The sequence below is a fragment of the Macaca thibetana genome, chromosome 18, assembly GCF_024542745.1.
Source record: "Macaca thibetana thibetana isolate TM-01 chromosome 18, ASM2454274v1, whole genome shotgun sequence".
NCBI lineage: Eukaryota > Metazoa > Chordata > Mammalia > Primates > Cercopithecidae > Macaca > Macaca thibetana.
In genome coordinates this window covers 71,423,281-71,450,029 of record NC_065595.1, presented here as the reverse complement: position 1 = coordinate 71,450,029, position 26,749 = coordinate 71,423,281, and the positions used below count along the sequence as shown (strand labels likewise).

Here is a 26,749-nt window from a genome sequence, read left to right as displayed (position 1 = left end):
CTGTTTAGATTTTGAATTCATTTTTTAAAATTTTAATTTAGATTTGGGTGTGCATGTGCCTGTTTGTTACATAGGTATATTGCATGCTGGTGGAGATTGGGTTTCTAGCGTACCCATCACCTAAGTAGTGAACATTGTACATGATAGGTAACTTTTCAACCCTGACGCCCCTCCCAACCTCCCCACTTTTGGAGTTCTCCAGTGTCTACTATTTCCATCTTTGCGTCCCTATGTACCCGTTATTAGCTTCCACTTATAAGTGAGAACATGCAGTATTTGGTTTTCTGTTTCTAAATTAGCTCACTTAGGATAATGGCCTTCAGCTCCATCCATGTTGCTGCAAGGGACATGATTTCATTCTTTTTATAAGGCTGTGTTGTACTCATTTTTTAATTGGATTGTTTGTATTTTTGCTGTTAAGTTGTAAGAGTTCTTTATATATTCTGGATAGTGGACCCCTGACAGATACATAATTTGCAAGTATAGACAAACACCCATTCTGTAGACTGTCTTTTCACTCTCTTGATAGTATCCTTTGATGCACAAAAGGTTTTAATTTTGCTAAAATACAGTTTATCTATTTTTCCTTCTGTTGCTTGTGATTTTGGTGTCATATCTAAGAATTCATTACCAAATTCAGTTCATGAAGATTTTCCCTTATGTTCTAACCTGAGACACTTATAAATAGTTTTAGCTCTTATATTTAGGTCTTTGATCAGTTTTTTTAGTTAATTTATATATATGGTGTGAGGTAAGGGTCAAACATTCTCTGTCAGAATTCCAATGACAATTTTTTTTTGGCAGAAATGGAAAAATTGATTCTAAAATTCTTACAGAATCTCAAGGAATTCCAAATAATCAAAACAATCTTGAAAAAGAAAAAGTTGGTGGGCTTGCACATCCCCATTTTATAACTTACAACAAAGCTGTAGTAGTCAAAACAGTGTAGGATATAAAAACAGAATTCAGAGTACAAAAACAAACTCATACACCTATGTTCAATCCATTTACAACAAGGGTGCTGAGACCGTTAAATAGAGAAAGAATAGGTCTTTTCACCAATTGATATTGGGACAACTAGGTATCAACATACAAAGAAGAATGTTTGGCCCTAACCTCACACTTCTTGAAATTTCATTAAGGGACCAATATCAATCACTAAACTGTAAGCTGGTTTTGTAGATTATTAGCTGTGGTCTTATGCCATCATTAATGGTTCTGTTTCATTTAAGATAAAAATAAAAGGCCAGACACAATGACTCATGCCTGCAATCCAACACTTTGTGGGAGGCCAAGGTAGGAAGATTGCTTGAGCCCAGGAGTTTGAGAGTAGCCCGGGCAACTTAGTGAGACCCCATCTCCATATAAATAAATAAATAAATACATAAATAGGCAGGGTGCGGTCGCTCACACCAATAATCCCAACACTGGGAGGCCAAGTGCTGGGATCGCTTGAGCCTAAACATTCAAGGCCAGCCTAGGCAACATAGACTCCCATCTCTACAAATAATTAAAAACTAGCTGGGGATGGTGGTTCACACCTGTAGTCCCAGCTACTCAGGAGGCTGAGGTGGAGGGATCACTTGAACCTGGGAGGTCAAGACAGCTGTGATCACGCCACTGCACTCCAACCCGAGTGATAGAACAAGACCGTGTCGCAAAAAAAGAAAATTATTTCAGAAACAAGATTGAGTACAGGGTAGACATTTTAAATTTTTCAAAGGAGATCATTTTATGTATTAGAATTTTTTTGTTGGGCCGGGCGCCCTGACGCGCGCCTGAAATCCCAGCACTTTGGGAGGCTGAGGTAAGCAGATCACCTGAGGTCAGGACCAGCCTGGCCGACTTTGTGAAACCCTGTCTCTACTGAGTAAAATACAAAAAAGCTTTTTATTTGTTTCAGGCATTGTTGCTCAAAAATAATACCAAGTTTCTATAACTGATCTTATTTACTTAAGCATCTACTATTTGTGTTCATCCAGGAATCATTTCTCATTTCACTTCAGAGAGCTTGTTTTCTTATAGGAAAATAATTTTACTGAGCCAGCAGCAGAATGGTTTTCACACAACCACTTCTTATACAGGTTTAGCATCACAAACCTGAATATCTGAAGTGCTCCAGCAAACTTTCTGGGGGCCAGTATGATACTCAAAAGACATTCTCATTGGAACATTTCAGATTTTTTGATAAGTATAATGTAAATATTCAAAAATCTGAAACACTCTGGTCCCAAGCATTTGGATAAGGGAGCTTCCTCCACCCGTACTGACTTAGGTCCATAATGGCCTGCTGCCTCCCTCAGGAGCATTGTCCCACATCTGTAACTGGGACCCAGGATACAGCTTCTGACTACCGAGGAGACTACAGTTAATATGCTTGTTTTGGGAATGGAACATATAGCCTTGGCCTCGGTTAATCCATTCTCATTCCTGCTCTTAGGATACAAAGAAAGCATGTGAAAATTAGCCAGAAAGATACATGTTATTCAGGAGTAGACTAGTGAGTAATATAAAAGCCTGATTAAATTGTTTTATAAAATAAGGGGTTTTTTTAAATCTACATAATATGAAATCCACAAGTAGTGGGTGGTGCCATGTTAGGCCACTGGTTCTACTTCTCAGTCACCCTCGTTAAACTAGCAGTCATATGCCTGGCTTGGCTCAAGCAGCAGCAGTTATTCCTGAAGCTTGCTCTGGGCCGTCTTGCCCTCATTCAGGGCTGGGGGAGAGGGAGGACCAGCACAGGGAGGAAGAGGAGAGTGGATGTTGAGTAGGCCCCAGCAGGCTTGCCACACACTCTGAACTCAATATGGTGGTCACGTCTGGGGAAGGCACTGGGCATGGGAGTGACCATTGAGGTTCTATTTTGTTCAAACAAGACCAGGAAACAAATAGGACAAACTGGTCATGACTGTGCCTTCTAAGTGGACAGAATGGGAATTTAAGTTGTTACTTCTTGTGGTTTTCTGGGTTTAAAAAAAAAATTCTAAAAAAAATTGTTTTTAACACATTGCTTTAAAAAGAGAGGACAGGGCCGGGCGCGGTGGCTCACGCCTGTAATCCCAGCACTTTGGGAGGCCGAGGCGGGTGGATCACAAGGTCAGGAGATCGAGACCACGGTGAAACCCCGTCTCTACTAAAAATACAAAAAATTAGCCGGGCGCGGTTGTGGGCGCCTGTAGTCCCAGCTACTCGGGAGGCTGAGGCAGGAGAATGGCGTGAACCCAGGAGGCGGAGCTTGCAGTGAGCCGAGATCGCGCCACTGCACTCCAGCCTGGGCGACAGAGAGAGACTCCGTCTCAAAAAAAAAAAAGAGAGGACATTCGAGTACAGTCAGAGTCAGACTGGTCCTCCACAATAGCTCTTCTACTTAGAAGTTGTGTGGATGCAGGCAGATGTCCTCTGCTGTGCGCTTGAGTTTCGTTTACAAAGTGTGAATCTTATCCCTGGTTTTTTTCTATTACCTAGGTTTTTGTGGGGTTTTTTGTTGTTGTTGTTTGTTGTTTTTGTTTTGTTTTGTTTTTGTTTTTTTGAGACGGAGTCTCGCTCTGTTGCCTAGGCTAGGGCGCAATAGCGCAATCTCGGCTCACAGCAACCTCTTCCTCCTGGGTTCAAGCTATTCTCCTGCCTCAGCTTCCCAAGTAGCTGGAATTACAGGTGCCTGCTACCACGCCCAGCTAATTTTTGTATTTTTGGTAGAGACAGGGTTTCACCATGTTGGCCAGGCTGGTCTCAAACTCCCAACCTCAGGCGATCCACCTGCCTTGGCCTCCCAAAGTGCTGGGATTACAGGCATGAGCCACTGTGCCCGGCCTACCTACATTTTTTACAAGGAGGAAAACAAGAGGTAAAAGTTTTTTTAATCATAAAATACTTAATAAGTTCAAGTATTATTTATTCCATTTACATTCATAATTTTAGAAACTTTTTGTTGAAATTTCCCAAAGTGATAGAATTAAGGTAAACTTGGATTTTCTTAAATTTCACAGTTTTTCCTCTGAATCACTCAGCCATTTACTCCCCACTTTATTGATTTGAAATGTATCCTTGATAATTACACTTCACTAATTTTGTGGCATACTTGAGATAACAGCTATACCCAGAAATTCATGAGAGTCTTAGATAGTCACATGAATCTTCTACTTTTTGTCTCCTTTTAGGTGAATGGTGATATTCCCCCTCGGTTAAAAAAGAGTGCTCATGAAATCATCCTCGACTTCATCAGATCCAGACCTCCTTTAAATCCAGTATGTAATTCGACATAGTTCTCTAGATTGGAGATACCATAATGAATTATTCTACTCTAGGGTTGAGTCATCTCTAGAACTCAGCTTTCCTAGGTGGTTTTTCCTCTGAGCGTTTTATTCTAAAGATGAAGCCCAGCTGTAAATTATATTCTTTTGGTTTTTGAGACAGTCTCACTGTGTCACCCAGGCAGAGTGGTCATGGTAGGATGGTAGGTCATGGTAGAGTAGAAAGACCTTGGACCATATGAACCTGGACTTGAACACTGGCTCCACAATTTAGCAGCCACACATCTCTGAGGGAGCTCATCAGCCTCCCAGGGCCTTTATTTTCTCAGTTATAAAATGAAGATAATAACAATCTAAGAAGGTTATGGTGGGTTACTAAAAAATGTTAGTTTTAAAAACAGTAAAGTGGGATGTTCACAGCACTTTGGGAGGTGGCTCACACCTGTAATCCCAGCACTTCAGAAGACCAGGATGGGAAGATTGCTTGGGTCCAGGAATTCAAAACCAGCCTGGGCAACATAGAGAGACCCTGTCTCTACAAAGAAATTAAAGGAAAAAAAAATTAGCTGTGTGCAGTGGCACATACCTGTTGTCCCAGCTACTCAGGAGGCTGAGGTAGAAGGATCACTTGAGCATAGGAGGTCAAGACCACAGTAAGCCGTGATTGTGCCACTGCACTCCAGCCTGGGTAACAGAGCAAGACCCTGTCTCAAAAACAAAAAACACACAAAAAACAGCAGTAGTAATAGCCTGCACTGCAATTGATTACCTATCACGCTAGCATATAGGGAACATAATTATAACTGCTTAAAATTAGTTGAGCAAGCCAGGCTCAGTGGCATGTGCCTGGAATCCCAACCACTTGGGAGGCTGAGGCAGAAGGACCCCTTGAGCTTAGACATTCAAAGGTGTAGCCAGGCACAGTGGCTCATGCCTGTAATCCCAGCACTTTGGGAGACTGAGGAGGGTGGATCACTTGAGATCAGGAGATCGAGAGCAGTCTGACCAACATGGTGAAACCCCATCTCTACTAAAAATACAATAATTAGCTAGGCATGTTGGCACGCACCTGTAATGCCAGCTACTTGGGAGGCTGAGGCACGAGAATCACTTGAACCCAGGAAGCAGGGGTTGCAGTGAGCTGAGATTGCACCACTGCACTCCAGCCTGGGCAATAGAGTGAGACCCCTTCTATAAGCATAAAATAGAATTTGAGCGGCCGGGCTCAGTGGCTCACGCCTGTAATCCCAGCACTTTGGGAGGCCGAGACGGGCGAATCACAGGGTCAGGAGATTGAGACCATCCTGGCTAACACGGTGAAACCCCGTCTCTACTAAAAATACAAAAAATTAGCCGGGTGTGGTGGCGGCGCCTTTAGTCCCAGCTACTCGAGAGGCTAAGGCAGGAGCATGGCCTGAACCTGGGAGGCAGAGCTTGCGGTGAGCTGAGATTGTACCACAGCACTCCAGCCTGGGCAACAGAGCCAGACTCTGTCTCAAAACAATAAAAATAAATAAAAATAAAATAAAATTTGAGCATGTATAACCAAATCACTCTGATATCCAGTAAGCTCCCTATTGCTTTAGGAACCTTAATATTTAATGACTTGAAAGTAGTCTTTTATCAAGCAGTGTTTCAGTCAATGAAATGTAGTTTATAATACTGTACTGTATGACTGGACTTCAGTAAAAATTATGTAATTACTCAAGTCTTTAGCCATTTTTCTTACTTTCAAGGTCTCAGCCAGAAAACTGAAACCAACTCCACCACGGCCACGGAGCCTCCATGAAAGAATATTAGAAGAAATTAAAGCAGAAAGAAAGCTGCGGCCTGTCTCACCAGAGGAGATTAGACGTAGCAGATTAGGTGAGTCCGCTGCTTCCTGTACTCAATCTAGAGTCATCCCCCGGGAAAAGGATCTTTATACACCCAGTCCTATTAACGTAAAGAGTTCTCATTCCTTGTTCATTTGTCTGTATCTCACTCACTCGTTCTCACTCTCACTCTCTCACATACATACCCCCTCACACTTACTTGAAATTGATAGGGTGGGAAATCCTTCCCCCTCTCTAATATTGAACTATATGAGAACATCATGCCATAATTGAAAGAGCTCTGCCAGTCTCTAGACTGAGGTTTTAGCAAAGTTTCTTTACCTCTCTGAGCATCATTTTCTTCATTGGCAGAAGGGGGATAAAAATTCCTCTTAACCTACATTATGACTTTTATGTAAGAATTAAATAGGATTATGGTAAAAATACTTTATAAATTGTATTGCGTATACAAAGACAAGGTATTATATTTTAGAAATATAGATGACAGATATATAGTTTTACCTTATGTTTATTTATTATGGGTTTAAAGATATGGTATTATGTCATGAAAGCATGTTATTACCTGATACCACTTAACTTATTTCTAAACTTCCTTTAGAGTTATTATTTTTTATTTTTTAGTATATACTATAAGCACATATTGATTTTGATTTATAGAAAGGCTGTATTATAAGATGTTTGTAAACATTTTTGTTTATACGACTGTCTTTCCGTTTGTAAGACTAAAAATGCCCAAAGAATCCAGAGAAACTGCCTTTAGGAAAACAGTCTATAGTGATACCTTAACAGGAAAGGATCTGGTTCTGTGACTCCCACTCTGCTAGTTTTCTCCTCTGATCTCTTCTTCTGCCTCTTTCAGACTCTTGGACTTTCAAGTTTCTATCCTGGGTTCTGTTCTCCCTGAGCAACCATACCCTCTTCCATGGTTTTTGTTTCTGACTCCCTTCCAGCTCACAGTCTACATTGCAGGTCTCTAAAAATTCAGACTCATACGTCCAGCTGTCTGCTAGATAGAGCCTCCTCATATCCTACAAGCAAGACAAACCCAACATGTCCACAAGTGAACTCATCCTGTCTCTCCCCAAACCATCTCATTTTGTTTTCCCAATATGGAAACCTTAACATAATCTTTGACTCTTACCTGATGGCCAACTCCTGTTGATTTTACTTTCTCTGGATCTTTTTAATCTTCCACTCTTCTCAACCCAACAGCCACTATCCTAGCCGAGGTTGTCATCTGTCGCAGCAGCCCTGACTCTCCTCTTGCTTCCAGTCTTGAACTCTTCCACCACTCCATATTGATTTTTCTTGTTTAATCCTGGCCCTTCTGTTTTGTGACCTTCGTGATGACAGGGCCCATGTCTGTCTTGTTCGTTGTTGTGTCCATAGTACAGCACTGGGCTGTACAGAGTACTCTCATGGGTTGAAATAATTAAATGTACTTTCTGGTGACAAAGCTTCAGAGTGGATCACTTGAGCCCAGGAGATCAAGGCTGTAGTGAGCTGTGATTGCACCACTCCACTCTAGCCTAGGTGATAGCAAGATTCCATGGAAAGAAAGAAAAACAAAAAAAATCAGTTGACTGTATATATGTGGGTTCATTCCTGGACTCTTTGTTCTGTTCCACTGTTGTTTGCCAGTACCATGCTGTTTTTTTTATTGTAACTTTATAATATATTGTAAGATCAGAAAGTGTGATGTCTCCGGCTTTGTTATTCTTTCTCAAGATTGGTTGGCTATTCATTGTCTTTTGTGGTTCCATAGGAATTTTAGGATTATCTTCTATTTCTGTAAAAAATACCATTAGGATTTTCATGGGGATTCTGTTGGATCTGTATATAGCTTTGGGCAGTATTCACATGTTAACAGTAAGTCTTTCAATTCATGAACATTATTCTTCCATTTATTTCTGTCTTGTACTTTTTGTGTATAAATCTTTTACCTCCTTAATTAAATTTACTCCTAAATATTTTATTCTTTTTGGTGGTGATGTCAATGGGATTGTTTTTCTAATCTCCTTGATAGTTTGTTAGAGATAGAAAACTCCATAAATTTTTTTTTCAATACACTATCTATAAGATCATGTCATCTGCAAACAGGGATACTTTTATTACTTTCTTTCCAGTTGGATGCCTTTTATTTCTTTTTTTGCCTAATTGCTCTGGCTAGAACTACCAGTACTATGCTGAATATAGAAGTGGTCATCTTTGCCTTGTTCCTGATTTTAGAGGAAAAGCTTTCAGTTTTCCCCTGTGGAGTGTGATGTTAGCTGTCAGCTTTCCATATGTGGCCTTTATTATGTTAAGGTAATTTCCTTCTGTTCCTAATTTGTTGAGTGTTTTTATTACGAAAAGGTGTTGAATTTTGTCACATGCTTTCTCTGCATTCGAAATGATCATGTGATTTTTATTCTTTATTCTATTATGGTGGTATATCGTGTTAATTGATTTTCAGGTCTTAAGCTATCCTTGCATCCCAGGGATAAATCCCACTTGGTCATGATGTATGATCCTTTTATTGTGCTGATGGATTCAGTTGGCTAGTATTTTCTTCAGAATTTTGAATCTATATTCATTAAGGATTTTAGCCTGTACTTTTGGGGGTTTTGGCCCGTAAAACAAAATTAGAAGTGTTCTCTCGGCTGGGCGCGGTGGCCCAAGCCTGTAATCCCAGCACTTTGGGAGGCCGAGACGGGCGGATCATGAGGTCAAGAGATCGAGACCATCCTGGCTAACATGGTGAAACCCCGTCTCTACTAAAAAATAAAAAAAAACTAGCTGGGCGAGGTGGCGGGCGCCTGTAGTCCCAGCTACTCAGGAGGCTGAGGCAGGAGAATGGCGTAAACCCAGGAGGCAGAGCTTGCAGTGACTGAGATCCGGCTACTGCACTCCAGCCTGGGCGACAGAGCGAGACTCCGTCTCAAAAAAAAAAAAAAAAAAAAAAGTGTTCTCTCGTCTTCAGTGTTTTGAAAGAGCTTGAGAGGGATTGGCATTAATTCTTCATTCAGTATTTGGTAGAATTCACCAGCGAATCCTTCTGGTCCTAGGCCTTTGCTGGGGAGCTTTTTGATTAGTGATTTGATCTCTCATAGCAAGCCTTTGTCACATACATATTCTTCAGTTTCACTTTTTAAAATTATATTTAGTTGCTAATGGAATCCCTACTTTAGAATAATTAAATATCATTTTTATGTTAAGTATGTCTTTATTTTAACCTTGACAGTTGGTATTTCACAACAACCAGAATTGAGCTGTTATAGAAAGATACTGTTCTGTAAGAGTGTTACTTCTAGAATTCTGAGTTCAAATTGATATTAAACCCTAATTGTAAAGTAAGGGATTTTGGTCATTTTTTCCTACAGAGCTACGTTGGTTCTTACTATACAGTTTTGCTTTGGGGAATTCAGTTATGATAATATCGGCAGAATTAACTTGAAGAAAAGTTTCCCTAAATATTTGTATCACTTTTCCCCTACATGTAATTGCAAGTAGGAGCTCACTGCAGCAATGGCAAAAATGTCTGAATGTTTAAAGAAGAGAATGTTACCCATAATTACAACAGCCAGAGGCATCCACTGTGAATTTACTTGTGCATTACAAAATGAGGATGAAAACTGTATATACAGTACTCTGTTCTCTGCATCTAATGTTTTATTTGGCATGACCATCTTCCTATGTCATTAAATATGACTCCAAATATGATTTATAAGGTTGTGATGTCCTAACAGATGGCTACTTGGGTTTTATTTACCTATTTTCCTGATTTGCTGGCTTTTTCCATTTTTTCCTAGTAAGTCTGAAATTACTATTCTTATACATCAGTCTTTTTTCATGTCTCTGATTATTTTCTTTCTTCTAAACATCTTAATTGACATGATCCTCAATTTTTATTCTCTTTTTGGTATAGAGATTGGAAAATATATAAATGTCATCTCCCAAGAAATAATTGCATCCCCTTCTTAACACAGTAGTCAACTTTATTTCAAAAGAGATATTCATGTGCTAGAGAAAAAAAGAGCAGAATAAGAAGATACTAGAGAAGATGGAAGAGTGCTGTGGCAATATGTAATATTTTATTTGCTTTACATAATTAGGAAAATCTAGAGTAGGTAATATAGGAGTTTAGAAGTACAGGTTTTTGAATGGTGAGTGGAAGTTTTTTTTTTCTTTTTAGAATACTTTTCTGAGATAAGTTCAAGGAAGATTATTTTTGTCAACACAAAATCGCTAACCAATCTCCTGTGAGATAACTAAAACACAGTAAAATGCTTTTTAAAACATACATCCTAACTTACACATTAGGATAAAGATATTCAGTGAGGCATTGCTTTGGCTTCAGCAGTTTTGGAGAATATGGGCAGTCCTGGTAGATTTCGTTTTTGGAATGGAAAACAAAGACTATGCTTTGTTGGAGAGGAAAGGAAGAATGGCCAATGGATATCTGAAGTCCTGTGCTTCAGTGTCTGATGTGGTGGTTTCTGAACAATCCTAGGAAGGCTGAGGAGCCTGGGTCACAGGAAAGATGTTCTCTCTTTGATGCATTCTTCTAAAGGTACCGCTAAGAGCTTTGGACTACAGCAGTGAAAATAGATAATCTTCACTGTCCTGAATCATCACATCTCTGCAATAACCTTTTTAACAGCTTTATTGAGCTATATGGCATTTATATACCATAAAATTCACTCATTTAAAGTATACAATTTAGTGGTTATTATATGCAATAAATTTTAAAAGTAGGGTGCTTCAACAGGAAATACATAATAATTTCATTTTTAAGAAATGATGGGCTGGGCACAGTGGCTCACGCCTGTAATCCCAGCACTTTGGGAGGCCAAGGTGGGTGGATCATGAGGTCAGAGTTCGAGACCATCCTGGCCAACATGATGAAAAACCCCATATCCACTAAAACAACAGTTAGCTGGGCCTAGTGGCAGGCACCTGTAATCCCAGCTACTGAGGAGACTGAGGCAGGAGAATCGCTTGAAGGCTGTAGTGAGCTGAGACTGCACCACTGCAGTCCCTGCACTCCAGCCTGGCAATAGAGTGAGACTCTGTCTCAAAAAAAAGAAAGAGAATTACAGTAGTCTTCTTTTATCTGAGGGGGAGATACATTCCAAGACCCCGAGTAGATGCTTGAAACCATGGATAGTACCAAACTCTATATATGATATGTTTTTTCCTTTACATGCATACCTGTGAAAAAGTTTATTTTATAAAATAGGCTCAGTAAGAGATTCACAATTACTAATAATAAAATAGAAAAAGTAATATTCAGGAAACATGCAATTTAAAACTTATGAATTGGCCGGGCATGATGGCTTACGCCTGTAATTGCAACATTTTGGGAGGCCGAGGCATGTAGATCAGCTGAGATCAGGAGTTCGAGACCAGCCTGGCCAATATGGAAAAACCCTGTCTCTACCAAAAAAACAAAAATTAGCCAGGCATGGTGGTGGGCGCCTGTAATCCCAGCTACTCAGGAGGCTGAGGCGCAAGAATCGCTTGAACCTGGGAGGCGGAGGTTGCGGTGAGCTGAGATCACACCACTGCCCTCCAGCCTGGGCAACAGAGCGAGACTTCATTTCAAAATAAATAAATAAATCTTATGAATTATTTCTGGGATTTTTCATGTAATATTTTTGGATCATGAGTAACGGAAACCATGGAAAGTGAAACTACAATAAGGAAGGACTACTATTTTCAGTTTTTACTGTGTGTCAAGCACTATTCTAAGCACCCTTTTTACATGAAGTTATTTAATCTTTATAACAATTCCGTAAGATAGGATTATTCTCATTTTACAGATGAAGTAACTACAGCACAGAGAGGTTAAGTAACTTGCCTGGGGTCACACTGCCAGTAAGTGGCAGAGCTGAGGTTCAAACTCGGGCAGTCTGACCGTCCTTCAACTACTAGGTTTTACGGTCTACAGTGGATAGTTTATTGACACATAGTGGTGATGCTGCTGAGCTAGCTGAACTGAGAATTTTTTATAAACTGTTTCGCCTTTATTCCGAGAGCCAAATTTTCATCCTGACATAAATTATTGAAGGATAGATTTACTCTGAAATTTTAAAGATGTTATATGTTCCCCAAAATCATGTTTTAAAACGTGACTTTTAAAAAAATCTGTATTTAAGTCAGAAATCCTATTCTGTGATTATTTAAAATGTTTGTATTTTTATCATGCTTTCATTTTTAACTTGTTTTTAAAAAAGTTACTTTTTCCTTTTATTGTTCCTCCATTTCAAGTCTTAGTGATGTAATTGAAACTAAGACTCTTGCATGGTTTTAATGTATTTGAGATTTTCATTCACTAGCTTCTGCCTTAGAGCCTGACATGTAGCCACTGAGGGTCTTCATTAATCCGTTCCCTTTTTTGTCCTCCTTGTATATTCCTAACAGCTGAATTATTTTCTTTTTATTGTTTGTTTTCTTTTTTCCAGCAATGCGGCCACTTAGCATGTCTTACAGTTTTGACTTGTCAGGTAAAAAAAACAAAAACGCTTTTACACCTGACGTGGCTTTTGTGGTTTCTGTGAAATACATTTCATTCATCTGCTTGTTCAAACATGTTAAAAAAGAAAATGGAAAGGCTTCTTCTAAGCCATGGTCAGTAAAATAAAACATTCTGCCTATTTGAAAGCAATATACGTAAAAAAGATACAAGACTACAGTAAATCTGTTTTCTCCCAAGCAGTTTTGGAAGAACCATCACACCATACTCATGGTTCTAGAAAATGGTGCCCATCTTATGGTGGCTGTCACTGCCCAGGCTCTTCTAGAGCAATGAGGTTAAAGCCTACAGCAGACCTTTGCCCTAAGAGAATAGAAAAAAACTTTGTAGAAACAAAATTCTGATGCATCTACTTCCTGTTCTCTAAAGCATTCAGTTATTTAAGTAACTAAACTTAAAATGGTTATCTACTTCAGATGACAGCACCTCAGTTGATGGGCAAGAACTGTCTTTTGTATGTTTGTGCTCAGTGGATAAAGCCTAATCACAAATGACTTTGAATCATGATTACGAGTATAAAAATACAGGCCAGGCGCGGTGGCTCACACCTGTAATCCCAGCACTTTGGGAGGCTGAGGTGGGCAGATCATGAGGTCAGGAGATCGAGACCATCCTGGCTAACATGGTAAAACCCCGTCTCAACTAAAAATACAAAAAAATTAGCCGGGCGTGGTGGCATGCGCCTGTAGTCCCAGCTACTTGGGAGGCTGAGGCAGGAGAATTGCTTGAAGCTGGGAAGCGGAGGTTGCAGTGAGCCAAGATTGTACCACTGAACTCCAGCCTGGGCAACAGAGTGAGACTCAGTCTCCAAAAAAAAATAAAAGAGTATAAAAATACAAGAGCATTGTAATGGCTTTGGTTGTAATATATACTTACGTGCCTCAGATTTGTAGTGCAAGTTTAGACCTTTCTGTTAAACAGAGATTAATAGTGAAATGACTAAATTTGGTCTATAAAATCAACCCTTTTTAAATTAAAACTTTAAATATATATGAGTGAATTTTCTTTTATTTATTTATTTATTTATTTTAGGAAATAGAGACAGGGTTTCACCATGTTGCCCAGGCTGCTCTCGAACTCCTGGGCTTAAGCAGTTCACCAACTGGCCTCCCAAAGTGCTAGGAATACAGGCGTAAGCCACCTCACCCAGCCAGTTGAATTTTCAAAGCCAACTTAATCCCAGTAAAATATTTTGCAAGTTAGAGTTTTTAATTTTGGAAGCTACTGTTTTAAGTATAAAATGAGATGAGATGTTGGCACAAATATTTTCTTTCAGGATTTTCTGTTAAATGCCGTGGAATGCCTCAAGATACAAAGAATTGTTGGCATACCTTACTTACAAATTCATGTTTAAAGAGTTCTAGTATATTCTGTATATGAATATTTATTGAGTATCTTCCAGCTACAAAGCTAGTTTCCAACTGTTTTTAAATCTTCTGCTTATTTGTGTAGGTATCAGACGTGACTATAATATTTTACAATCACTCAGTTACTATTTTTGGCTGACCACAGAAGAGCTTTTCCTTTTTTCTTTATTCACTTGGAATTTTTATTTTTTCAGCCATTTGCAAAGTGACCTTGTAAAAAATTTGATCTGGAAAATAAATGCAGAAAAATAGTAATGCATATGTCAATACTAATCCCCAGAAGTTGGCAATATGCATTACAGACACTCTATCTTTTTTGAATATCTACAAAAGATGCTTCTATTAGTTGGACCACAATAAGGAAGGGAGTGGTTGGCTGCCTAAACACATTGGCCATTGGCTAATCTAAATTAGGCACACATTGCTGATTTTGACAGTATGCTCAATGCATGCTCACACACCTCATGTACAGGTATGTTGTGTGTTCTATGTTCTTGCAGCCTATACGATGGGTTCTGTTTGGAAAGAAAACTCTTGGTACTTAAATTTCTTAGTGTAAAAGGGTAGCAGAGAATTTTTATTTGGTTTCACTGCTTATCATTTGCTGTAATTTATTTCATGTCTTCGTGTACTTTGTGACTTCCTAATGCTTCATTCTTGATTTCTTGTGCTGCTTTTATGTTTTTCATTGTTGCATTTTAACTATTAATTAAAATTGCCCGAATTATAAATAGAAAAGATTGATTCATTCTTCTAACTTAAATGCAAAGATTGGAGTGCATTTTCTGAGTTAGAAAATGAACAAACTAGTGAGAAACATTGTAAACATACAGTGTAGATGATAACCCTGAACTTAAGTACAAGATAATGAAGTATATTCTACTGCTTAAGTATATCTTAGAAATATTAATTATTAGTGAAAATCTTTATTCAACATCACTTATGGTAAGTATAACTTGTTTTTCCTATACAGATATTAAGTATATAATCTATATGTCAGTCACATTTCCTCACACTAAATAAGGCAATAGACATATATTTAATATCATGGGTATGCATTTTAGGTTCTAAACCTAAGGTATGTGATTTCTAAAGCCATATCTAAATATTTCACCTCTTAAATATTTTGCTTACTTATAAATATCACCAGTTTTTTTTAAGAAATGCCATCTTATATATAAGAAATACAAAGCCTATCCAAGTGTTTTGCTTTTCTCATGTGATACATTAAAGTAAAAATGGTAATTTATTCATTTAAACAGAAAAATATAAGTAATCAAACTTCTTAAAAATACATTTTCTGGGCACAGTGGCTCACGTCTATAATCCCAGCACTTTGGGAGGGTAAGGTGGGAGGTTTGCTTAAGCCCAGGAGTTTAAAATAAGACCAGCCTGGGCAATATGGCAAAACCCTGTCTCTACACACACACACACACAAAATACTAAAAAATTAGCTAGGCGTGGTGGCGCACACCTGTAGTCCCAGCTACTTGGGAGGCTGAGGTGGGAGGATTGCCTGAGCCCAAGAGGTCAAGGCTGCAGTGAGCCATGATTGCACCACTGTACTCCAACCTGGGCAACAGAATGAGACCATGTCTAAAAAAAAAAAAGTTCGATTAAGTCTTTTGCAGATCTGTGTTGTGAGATAAAATCATTCAGTGTTTAGATCATCTTGAAACCTGGCTGTTACATAACCCATTTTTTATTTATTCAGTTTTTCTCAAAGCTTTGAATTTAATACAGATGTTTTCTTTCACTACTGTCAGTCAATTAGCTAAAATGACAGTTATCAATCTCATAGCACAGGGTTCAGGCAATTAGAGAGCTGTTGGACAATTTCTCAAATCCCCTGCATTGAGAATGGACTGAACTCAGGGCAGCCACTGTCATTTGACAGCATTCCCTAAACTTCAGTTCATATACCATCTTTATAATTTTCTGCCAGCCTTGAGTGTCACCAGTACTATTAAAATTTTTAATGCGCCATAAACAACTTTAAACATCTCTCAAGCAATAAAATCATGGATCTTAAAATACAGTATGCTTTTCTGTAGCAAAAAAATAGAGTATTTTTTTTCCCAGCACATTAAAATAAATATGGGCTGCGTGCGGTGGCTCACGCCTGTAATCGCAGCACTTTGGGAGGCTGAGGCGGGAGGATCACGAGGTCAGGAGATTGAGACCATCCTGGCCAACATGGTGAAATCCTGACTCTACTAAAAATACAAAACAGCTGGGCGTGGTGGCACGTGCCTATAGTCCCAGCTACTTGGGAGGCCGAGGCAGGAGAATCGCTTGAACCCAGGAGGCGGAAGTTACAGTGAGCCGAGATCGCGCCACTGCACTCCAGCCTGGTGACAGAGTAAGACTGTCTCAAATAGATAAGTAAATAAATAAATAACTGCCAAAACTATTTGAGTGTTCCTCTGTGCAATGGTATGCATGCAGTGCTATTCTTAGGGAAACTCTGATTTTGTTGATTGGAAATGTGGGGCCAGCGTGGAAAGCTGGTTGTGTTTCTCTTATTATAACTCCAGTTGTAATAATTAGAAAGTGACCTGCTGCCAGGTCAACGGTGGGAGCCTCTGTGAGTACGTGGCTAGGAAAGGTAGAAGGTGTGTGTGTTTGAAATACTTGTGCTTTCTCTTAGAAAATTCTTACAAAATGTCAACAATTCTATTTCTCATTATATCTCCTTTTAGAAGATTCCTATAAAATATCAACAATTCTATTTCTCTTATCTCCTTATTGAAATATTTATTTTAAGATTTTTACATTTATAATTTGTATAAAACCTTGCTGCTTTTTTCCTTTTGTCCCTTTCAGCACTCCCCACCACCATCACCAATTCTTTATTTGTTCTAGCTATGTAATGCCTGGGAAGGTAACAATAAAATAAACGCACGTGTTGTCAAGTTCTCGATTAAAAATTTTATGTAAAAATTAATAGACAGCTGTTCTTCCTTCTTTCCTTTCTCCCTCCCTTCTCTTTCCCTTTTTTCTTTTTCTTTTCCTTCCATTATTTCTAGCTTGTTCAAATCCTTCAAAAATAAGCAGAAATCATAAATATTAAATAGGATATATATCATTTGTAATAAGAAATAATTTACATGGTTCTTATAAATAATGTCAGGGAAAGCTGCACTAGAACACACTTGTATACCACATGTGTCCTGGAGCTCTACCTCTCATCCTTAAGGTGTGTAAATATTACTTGCTTGGGGGGAAATATCCTACTATAAACAGCACATTCTTGGAGGAGGGGGTTGTTCTTTTTTTTGAGACACAGTCTCGCTTTGATTCTCCTGCCTCAGCCTCTTGAGTAGCTGGGATTACAGGCGTCCACCACCACTCCCAGCTGATTTTTGTATTTTTAGTGGAGATGGGCTTTCACCATGTTGGTCAGGCTGGTCTCAAACTCCTGACCTCAATTGATCCCCCTGCCTCAGCCTCCCAAAGTGCTGGGATTACAGGCGTGAGCCACCACGCCGGGCCACATTCTTGTGTTTACAGTAACCTCGTTTACAGTGCTTTCCCCTCTAAAAGAGCATCAGTCAGTCTTTTTCACTTTAGTACTTAACATGCCCTTTGCCCCATTTACGGCAGCCTCACAGACTGTCCGCATGCAAAGAGCAGTTGAGTGTGCTGGTCTATAAATTGCATCATGCAGTAACTGCTCTTTTTCACTTCTAAATACACTGATTTTATAGTTACTAAATTTAGCCCATTTTTAACTCTTCATTTGAAAGTAGTTCCATTTGCCTTCAAGGATTCCAGGCTATGGTACCAAAAAGCAGGCCATCAGAGTCAGTACTGACAAAGACTGACAGATCAGCTGTGGCATGACACCATGGTGCCACTCTGGCCGAATCCATCTGAGCCTTAGTTTATTTATTCACCAATAGAGATCAAAATCAGTAGGAATAATTGCTAACATTTATTGTTCACTGCCTGTACTAGGCACAGAATTTTATATGCAATTATTAACCTGTTTAATGCTCACAATAAGCCCGCCTCTGTTAGTATCCTCATTTTACAGACGAAAGCAGAGCAGATAGCAGTAGAGACCCAAACCATCCCCATCACACCACACTGTAGACTGCTTCATTGTCTGTCATTTGTCGTTTTGCCTTCTCATCCAAATTTGAGCTCTTAGTAATATAAATCAGACACATCAGAGGAAATGTATCCCAGACTTTTTGTGTTCACATTAAATATGTTTATATGAATATAGATTATTAGCCATTTTTATTCTTAAACCAAAACATTTTCAGATCTTACAGCCATGTGTCTGGTAAGGCTTTGTGTGTGTCCTTTCTTCATCCATATATCACTAGATCCTTAGAGGCTGTGAAGTAAACTAGCTTCTCTCAGCCCCAGTTTCTTCATCTGGAAAATAAACAGGTTGGAGTCAGTTATCAGTTTTAACTCTATAAATTCTCATCTACACGTATGAATATGTAATTATTCATTTTAAAGTTTCCTTTAATTGAATTTGACAGTCAATATCCAACCAGAAAAAGTTTTCTATACATAGGCAAGGTGTTACTGAGTCAAGCCTCTGTGTTTTTGTGTGAAATGCTGTGTTACTTGGTATGCTTTCAACACAGATAACCTGTCTTGGCTCAAGAAAAGGTAAGCTTTTGCTTTTTTACCAGATGTAACTACCCCTGAATCTACAAAGAATCTTATGGAGTCATCTATGGTGAATGGAGGTTTGACATCACAAACAAAAGAAAACGGGTTAAGTAGTGCACAGCAGGTGCCTGCACAGCGGAAGAAGCTCCTCAAAGCCCCAACTCTGGCCGAACTGGACAGCTCTGAGTCTGAGGTAAGGCCCCAGTTCACACAGCTTGACTCTAAGATGAGGGTGCTTAATGCTCTCTGACCCAGTTTACTGATTATCTGGCTTCAGTTGTTGCTTAATCTCTTCCCATTTTTCAACCAATAAAGCTAGGATTAAAATTAATTTGATTTGCAGGAAATTAAATAGTAGATTACTTTCTGTTATTAGTAAAGACCAATATAGTGGCTATAATTTATAGAATACTAAAATTTTTGTCGGGCATGTTGGCTCACATCTATAATCCCAGCACTTTGGTAGGCCAAGGCAGGAGTATCACTGAGCCCAGGAGTTTGACACCAGCCTGGGCAACATAGCAAGACCCTGTCTCTATAAAAAATTTTAAAATTAGCCATGTGCAGTAGCGCATACCTCTGGTCCCAGCTAGTTGGGAGGCTAAGGCAGGAGGATTCCCTGAGCCCGGGAGTTCGAGTCTGAGGTGAGCTGTGATTGCGCCACTGCATTCCAACCTGGGCAACAGAGTGAGACTCTGTCTCAAAAAAACAAAAAAAGAGAAAGAAAAAGAAAAAAATGTATATATACACACACACACATATATACAGTCTTAAATTATAAGTGGGGTTAAAACAAGTCAACAGTTTTGCAACTTACATTACCTTAATATCTTCCCGTTTGGGGAACAAAAAAATAAAGTTAAGAAAAACATTTTGCATAGATTCTTCTCCCTCTAAAATCCACACACTCATACTTAGGACTGTTCTTTTTGTGATCATAATACCGACAGATAAAACTCCAAAAAATAAAATTCTAATAGTATTCTCCAGATTTCATCTTCCACCTACTGCCCTTTGTGGAGGGGGAAAGATCTCATATCCTTCCTGATGTCAACATCCACCTATATGCTAATGCTTCCCACACCCATCTCAAGCCCCCATCTGCAATATCAGTATTGTATACATCATTGCCTGCTGGGTTTCCACTGCCCCTTCCTCAAAATCAACTTAGGTAAAATGACATTCTCTTCTTCCCTCCCTTCTCCCTCACCCACTTGCCAAATCACACACACACACCCTAGCTACATATGCATGCACACGCACACACACATACACACCCTAGCTACACATGTACACACACACACCCTAGCTACACACTCACATACATACGCATCCTAGCTTTACACCCACAGCCTAGCTACGCACGCACATGCACACACACACACCCTAGCTTCATACACACCTCCCCTAGCTGCACATGCGTGCGTGCACACACACACCCTAGCTACGCACACCCCCCAGCTTCACACAAACCCTAGCTACACACATGCACATACACACACGTGCGTGCACGCACACACACCCCCTAGTTTCTCATCTTCTGCTTGCTGTCCTAGTTGCTGGCTCCACCCAAGGTAGAATCTGAGGAATTATTCTTTAATTCTCCTCTCATTGGTCTCCACCCCATTCTAAGCAATACCAATAATAATTTTGCTACTAAAGGTTTTTCAAATATTAATAACAATAAGAAATATTTGTATTACCAATGTCAGTTGGTCTCTCTCTCTCTCACTGTCTCTTCAGTCTATCTGACTTTTCTTCTTGGCTCCCCAAATTCCATCTTGCACTCACTGCTCTTTGTAACTCCTGCTTAAAACCTTCGGAAGGCTCCCTGGCGCGTACAGAATAAAATTTGCATCCCCTGATCACACGCCTGCAGACACCTATGGCCTAATGTGACACCTTCCCTGCCTCTGGTTTATGCCTCAGCCACACGCAGCCGTTGACTCTTCCTGCACAGCCCATCGGTGCTCAGCGTGGTGCTTAGCCATGTCTCCGATCTCCCCTCATGTCCTTGTCAGAGTCAGCACGGCCTCGCTTTGTCTTAGGAAGTCTCCCGGATACCGCTAGCCTGCCAGGACCCCTTCTTTGTGATTCTGTCATAACCCATTCATCCCTCTGTTTCGCTGGAACACTTAACACCCTGTCATGTAATTATTCACTTATTTCTCTGTCCCACCAGAGTACATGTTCCCTCAGAGGAGGAACCATGATAAATTTACTTTATATCTCCAGTTTCTAACACCCAGTAGACACTCAAATATTTAGATAAATTCACACTAACCTGTAAGAACAGCGATTTACATTTTAAAAGCATCTAGCTCAGATATCTAGACAGAGCTCCAGTTCGGGAGCCACTCCCACACGTGGCTATTTAAATTTAAGTTATATTAAAATTAAATAAATGAAGAACTCAGTTTCTCAGTCATAGCACTCAAAGGCCCGGGAACCTCTGTGACCATGGCTACACAGATCACAGTCCCTTCACAGAGAGTTTGGTTGGGTGGCACCAATCTGCAGCTGCCAGGAACCACCTTCCTGCACCCCACAGGCCTACTTGTAACTCCTTTTCTAGTCCTCTTCCATCACCTCATGAGGCAAGACCACACAGCACGGCATGATCAGATAAATCTGCAGCCTCTGTAACCTTCTTTGTGGTCTTCTTTTTGAAGATAAAGTGGTAATGCCCCAAATCCACATCTTGAGATGATTTGCTGGGCACGCTATTCTTAATCAAAGAGAGGCCATTTTCATCAGTTAGATTATGAAGCAAGCAATACATTGCCGAAAAGAGAAATGTGAGATCTGGATTCCAGCTACCTCTGACTTTTGTCACTAGCTACTGGTTTAAACCTGGATGAATCATAGTTCTTAAGTCATGGTGGTAGAAATCTCAAAGATTTATGGAACAGAGTGAATGATCTTAGACAAGGGTATGGAAATAAGCATATTCCTCCCTTCCTCTTCAATCTAAAATTGTTATTTTTAAGTATAAGAAAAGAACAAAGGTATTAAATGTGGGAATGCCTTATGTTCCTTTTTAAATATATATATATAATTCCTTTTGATATATATTATATATATTTAGAAGTTTTTAAATTCATATATATATATATATATATATATTTTTTTTTTTTTTTTTCTTTTTTTTGAGACAGAGTCGCTCTGCCACCCAGTCTGGAGCACAACGGTCCAATCTCTGCTCACTGCAACCTCGACCTCCCAGGTTCAAGCGATTCTCCTGTCTCAGCCTCCTGAGTAACTGGGATTATAGGTGCCTGCCACCATGCCCAACTAATTTTTTAATGTTTTTATTAGAGATGGAGTTTCACCATGTTGGCCAGGCTGGTCTCAAAATCCTGACCTCAAGTGATCCACCCGCCTCAGCCTCCCAAAGTGCTGGGATTACAGGCATGAGCCACCACACCCAGCCAAAAACTTCTAAATGATATTCAAATGTTAACATTTAGAAAACACAGATAAACCGAAGTCTTTATTTTTAATCAACTGTTTCAAGTTTGGGGTTTGTATTAATCAAAGTTTTAATAAACTTTCTATTGATGAGACAGTAGTTCTCTTTAACAGTGGTAGATGAATTGTGTTTATTCTAAAACACTCTGTTAACATTAGCTGATTTCAGATCATCAGCTGGTTAAAGCCAGCTCAGAAGAAGGTCTATTTTAAAGCCATTTAATGAACTGACATTTATATAGACATGAATGAACACCTGGAAACTCAAACTGTGTTTCCTTACAGTGTGAATTAGTAAAGAACAGTTCTCCGAGTCGCACCTGCCCTGGGCCCGCTCAGGGTGTATGGACTGGGTGCTGGAATGGACACTTGGCCTTGTCAGCCACCAGTGTGTTCTCCCTCTGATGAGAGGAGCTGATTCTGTGACCTCTAGGTCTCTTCCAGTTCCAAAACTTGGTAGCTCCAGAAGCGTGAAACTGGAAAAGATGTTGAGGAATTCTATCTATTCCTAAACCAAGATTTACTTACCTCTGGTCATATCTGCTGTCTTACAAATGGCCACAAATACAGAGACCGTTAAATACATCCCATATCACATTACAGGGATTTTTTCGTTCACATCTTATAGTAATTTTTTGTTCTCTACTTTTTAGTGCATTTTGAAACTCTTCTCCTATTCTTTTCACCAACTTCTTTTTTTTTTCCAGTACCACTCCTTTTTTTCCAGTCAAATATTTATTGAATGCCTTCAGTAAGTACTAATAGTAGAGACAGAAATATGATGGTCTTTGCCCTCCTGTTTATAATTTAAATAGAATATAAAAAACATACCTGAGAATCATTCCAAGTGCTGAGTGAGCAGAGTGTCTTCCAGACACTGTCTTAGGCTGTGTACAGTGTGACTGGACACTACAGAAGTCCAGAGGCTGCGGAGGTCAGTTCAGTCAGTGAGTAAACACCACAGGGGCTGAAAGGCTGGAGAAGCCACACGGAAGAGTAGTAGGACTTAGGTTTTAGAATGAGTATAAAAGACGGCAGAGGGCTTTCCATTTTGTTGTGGGATGTGAACCGGGCTGTGCCACCGCATGTTGATGTATTTCTCCCATGCCTTCCCAAGAGCAGAGATGCAGTCTTACTCAAACCTCTGCTCCTTACTGCATGTCTGGCATCTGGTGACTCTGCTGACTTGTCTAGTGAATTCCTGGCTGACGCTGCACCATGAGCAAAGAGCAAGTGAAGACTCAGGGCTGTAGAAGACAGTAGAGAACAAATAAAGGGCAGTCTCAAAAAAGGTTGACTTTATTCTTTTTTTCTTGCCTCTCAGTTGTGTCAGCTGTTTCCCCATTTTCCCTCTCCTCAAATTTAATGACTGGCTTCCAAACATGGTTTTTTGGGGTTTTTTTTGAGATGGAGCCTCACTCCATTGCCAAGGCTGGAATGCAGTAGAGTGACCTCAGCTCACTGCAACCTCCGCCTCCTGGGTTCAAGCAATTGTCCTGCTTCAGCCTCCCGAATAGCTGGGATTACAGGGGCCCAGCACCACACTCAGCTAATTTTTGTATTATTAGTAGAGACAGGATTTCACCATGTTGCCCAGACTGGTCTCGAACTTCTGACCTCAAGTGATCTGCCCACCTCGGCCTCCCAAAGTGCTGGGACTACAAGCGTGAGCCTCCTCACCTGGGCCCCAACATGTTTTTAAGTGCCAAAACTTTTTCTTCACACCAGACTTACACAGAAGTACAGTGTCAATCAGCTAGAAATGGAGATGGAGACCAGAGCCTTCCCACCCACCACCTCCCATCCTTCTTATCCTTCAGGGCCTCCTGAAGGCCTCATAGAGCAATGAGAAATTTCTTTTCCAAGAGGGAGTGGCCCACTACTGAGTTAGTACTCAGCTGGTACTGAACTCACCAGTGGAGTCCACCTGCCTCTGCTGCCCCTTGTATGAGCCTCTTTGCCCACCCTCTGTAATGAAATCCACAAAACAATTGAAGGAGATACCAGAATTTCCCCGTGAGGAGGAAGCAGTGACACTTCCAACTGCAAACTGAACACTTTATTCACCCCGATATAGGAAATGCTGTCATGTGTATGTAAATTTCACCTGTTAACTTATCAGGACTCATTCTAGCAACGTTTTTTTGTTTGTTTGTTTTACATTTTAATAAATGCTTTCTAGCCACCAAAATACCTACTATATGGTAAACTCTGTATATATGTGATCTTATTTAATCTCCCTTTCCATAGAGACTCCATATTCTTTTAAGAGGTGCCTTCCACCATTCCAGGATATGACTTGTGCTCCCCTGCAGAGTTTTCATTTGATGACATTGTCCACCAGAAATTTCTTACCACCCATTGCTGTCTTTGGGGTTTAACTTAAATGTGGGTCCAAATTATCACACAGAACAGTTTACTGTTTAAGTAACCATAATTTAGTTCTGAATTGCTTTGTGATCAGCTAATATATTATTGTAGATCAAATACTCATGAAATTAGAATGATGCTAATTATTTACATTATCAATTACAAACTCAACTGTTTTATATAAAAAGAAAAAGCTCCTTAATTATTTTAAGAACAAAGACACAGACTTGCTTTTTAATTAACAAAACATGAGCAATTTCCATTTGATTGACTGTCCTTTTCCAACATGATGCCCAGTAGCTGTGTGGTGTTCCACAGGAATAACCTACTGTATTTTATTTACTCAGTCCTCTAGTTTTTAACATGTAGGCTGTTTCCAGTTTTCTACCATTATAAAGAGCAACACTATTGTGAACATTGTGTTTTCGCTTTCATTTTCCAGTTTTCTACCATTATAAAGAGCAACACTATTGTGAACATTGTTTTCACTTTCATTTTCCAGTTTTCTACCATTATAAAGAGCAACACTGTTGTGAACATTGTTTTCACTTTCATTTTCAAGTTTTCTACCATTATTAAGAGCAATACTATGTAAACATTGTTACTTTTTTGCTTTCGTTTCTGTCTCGATTTTTTTTTTTTTTTTTTTTTTTTTTTTGGCCAGAACTGAATTTTCTGAGTGAAAGAATGCACATTAGTGTAGCTTTTGATACATATTGCTGAGTGCCTTAAAGAAAGCTGTAAGAGCCAGGTGGGTGGCTCACAGCTGTAATCCCAGCACTCTGGGAGGCCAAGCCAGTCAGATAGCTCGAGATCAGGAGTTTGAGACCAGCCTGAGCAACATAGCAAGACCCTCATCTCTACAAAAATAAATTGGCTGAGCGTGGTGGCTCACACCTATAATCCCAGTACTTTGGGAGGCTGAGGTGAGTGGATCACTTGAGTTCAGGAGTTTGAAACCAGCCTGGCCAACATGGCAAAACCCCATCTCTATTAAAAATACAAAAAATAGCCAGGCTTTGTGGTGCATGCCTGTAATCCCAGCTACTCGGGAGGCTGAGGCAGGAGAATTGCTTGAACCTGGGAGGTGGATGTTGCAGTGAGCCGAGATCACACCACTGCACCGCAGCCTGAGTGACGGAGTGAGACTTCATTTGGTGCACACCTGTAGTCCCAGCTACTGGAAGGCTGAGGCAGGAGGATCACTTGAGCCCAGGAGTTCAAGGCTGTGATGAGCTATAATCATTGCCACTGCATTCCAGCCTGGGTGACAGAGCAAGTTCCTTGGGAAAAAAAATAAAAATAAAAAAAAAACAACCACAGTGGCTCACACCTGTAATCCCAGCACTTTGGGAGGCTGAGGCAGGCGGATCACTTGAGCCCAGGAGTTCAGGACCAGCCTGGGCGACATGGCAAAACCCATTTTTACTAAAAATACAAGAACTTAGTCTGGCATGGTAACACATCCCTGTAATCGCAGCTAGTTGCGAGGCTGAGGTGGGAGGATCACCTAAGCCCAGGAGGTCAAGGCCGCAGTGAGCTGTGATTGTACCACTGCACTCCAGCCTGGGTGGTGGAGTAAGACCCTGTCTCAGGAAAAAAAAACACTGGGCATGGTGTCGCTATAATGGTTATTTTGTATTGAACTAACCCTGTGTTAGACTGTCATTGTTGCTGGGGTTTTTGTTGTTTGTGTGTTAGAGACAGGGGTCTTGAACTCCCAGTCTCAAGCACTCCTCTTGCCTCGGCCTCCCAAAGTGCTGGGATTACAGGCATGAGCCACCATGCCCAGCCTATGTTAGACTTTAGATATAAATCAGTTTGTCTTCACAAAGACCATAGATAGCAGCTATGATCCTTGTATAAAAGATAAGAAAACTGGCCGTGCGTGATGACTCACACCCAAAATCCCAGCACTTTGGGAGGCCAAGGCAGGTATATCACTTGAGGTCAGGAGTTCAAGACCAGCCTAGCCGACATGGCAAAACCCCATCTCTATTAAAAAGACAAAAATTAGCCCAGTGTGGTGGTGTACACCTGTAATTCCAGCTAGTCAGGAGGCTGAGGCATGGGAATAACTTAAACTCCAGAGGCGGAGGTTGCAATGAGCCAAGATTATGTCATTGCACTCCAGCAGGGGTGACAGAGCAAGACTCTGTCTCCAAAAAAAAAGAAGATCATGCCTGTAATCCCAGCACTTTGGGAGGCCGAGGTGGGTGGATCACGAGGTCAGGAGTTCAAGACCTGTCTGACCAACATAGTGAAATGCCATCTCTACCAAAAAAAAATACAAAAATT

At 40.1% G+C, this 26,749-nt stretch overlaps 1 protein-coding gene across 4 annotated transcripts in view; it reads left to right on the top strand.

The window, feature by feature from the left end:
• Positions 1-26,749, top strand: part of SPIRE1 (spire type actin nucleation factor 1) — a 191,503-nt gene that overhangs the window by 142,939 nt on the left and 21,815 nt on the right. For 2 of the 4 annotated variants that reach the window (XM_050767555.1, XM_050767558.1), the window contains exons 7-10: positions 4,161-4,247; positions 5,990-6,119; positions 12,535-12,576; positions 18,631-18,803. In XM_050767555.1, the coding sequence (XP_050623512.1) occupies positions 4,161-4,247; positions 5,990-6,119; positions 12,535-12,576; positions 18,631-18,803 (432 nt within the window). The remainder of the gene's footprint in view (positions 1-4,160; positions 4,248-5,989; positions 6,120-12,534; positions 12,577-18,630; positions 18,804-26,749) is intronic. The other 2 variants (XM_050767556.1, XM_050767557.1) reach the window with 1 other exon arrangement.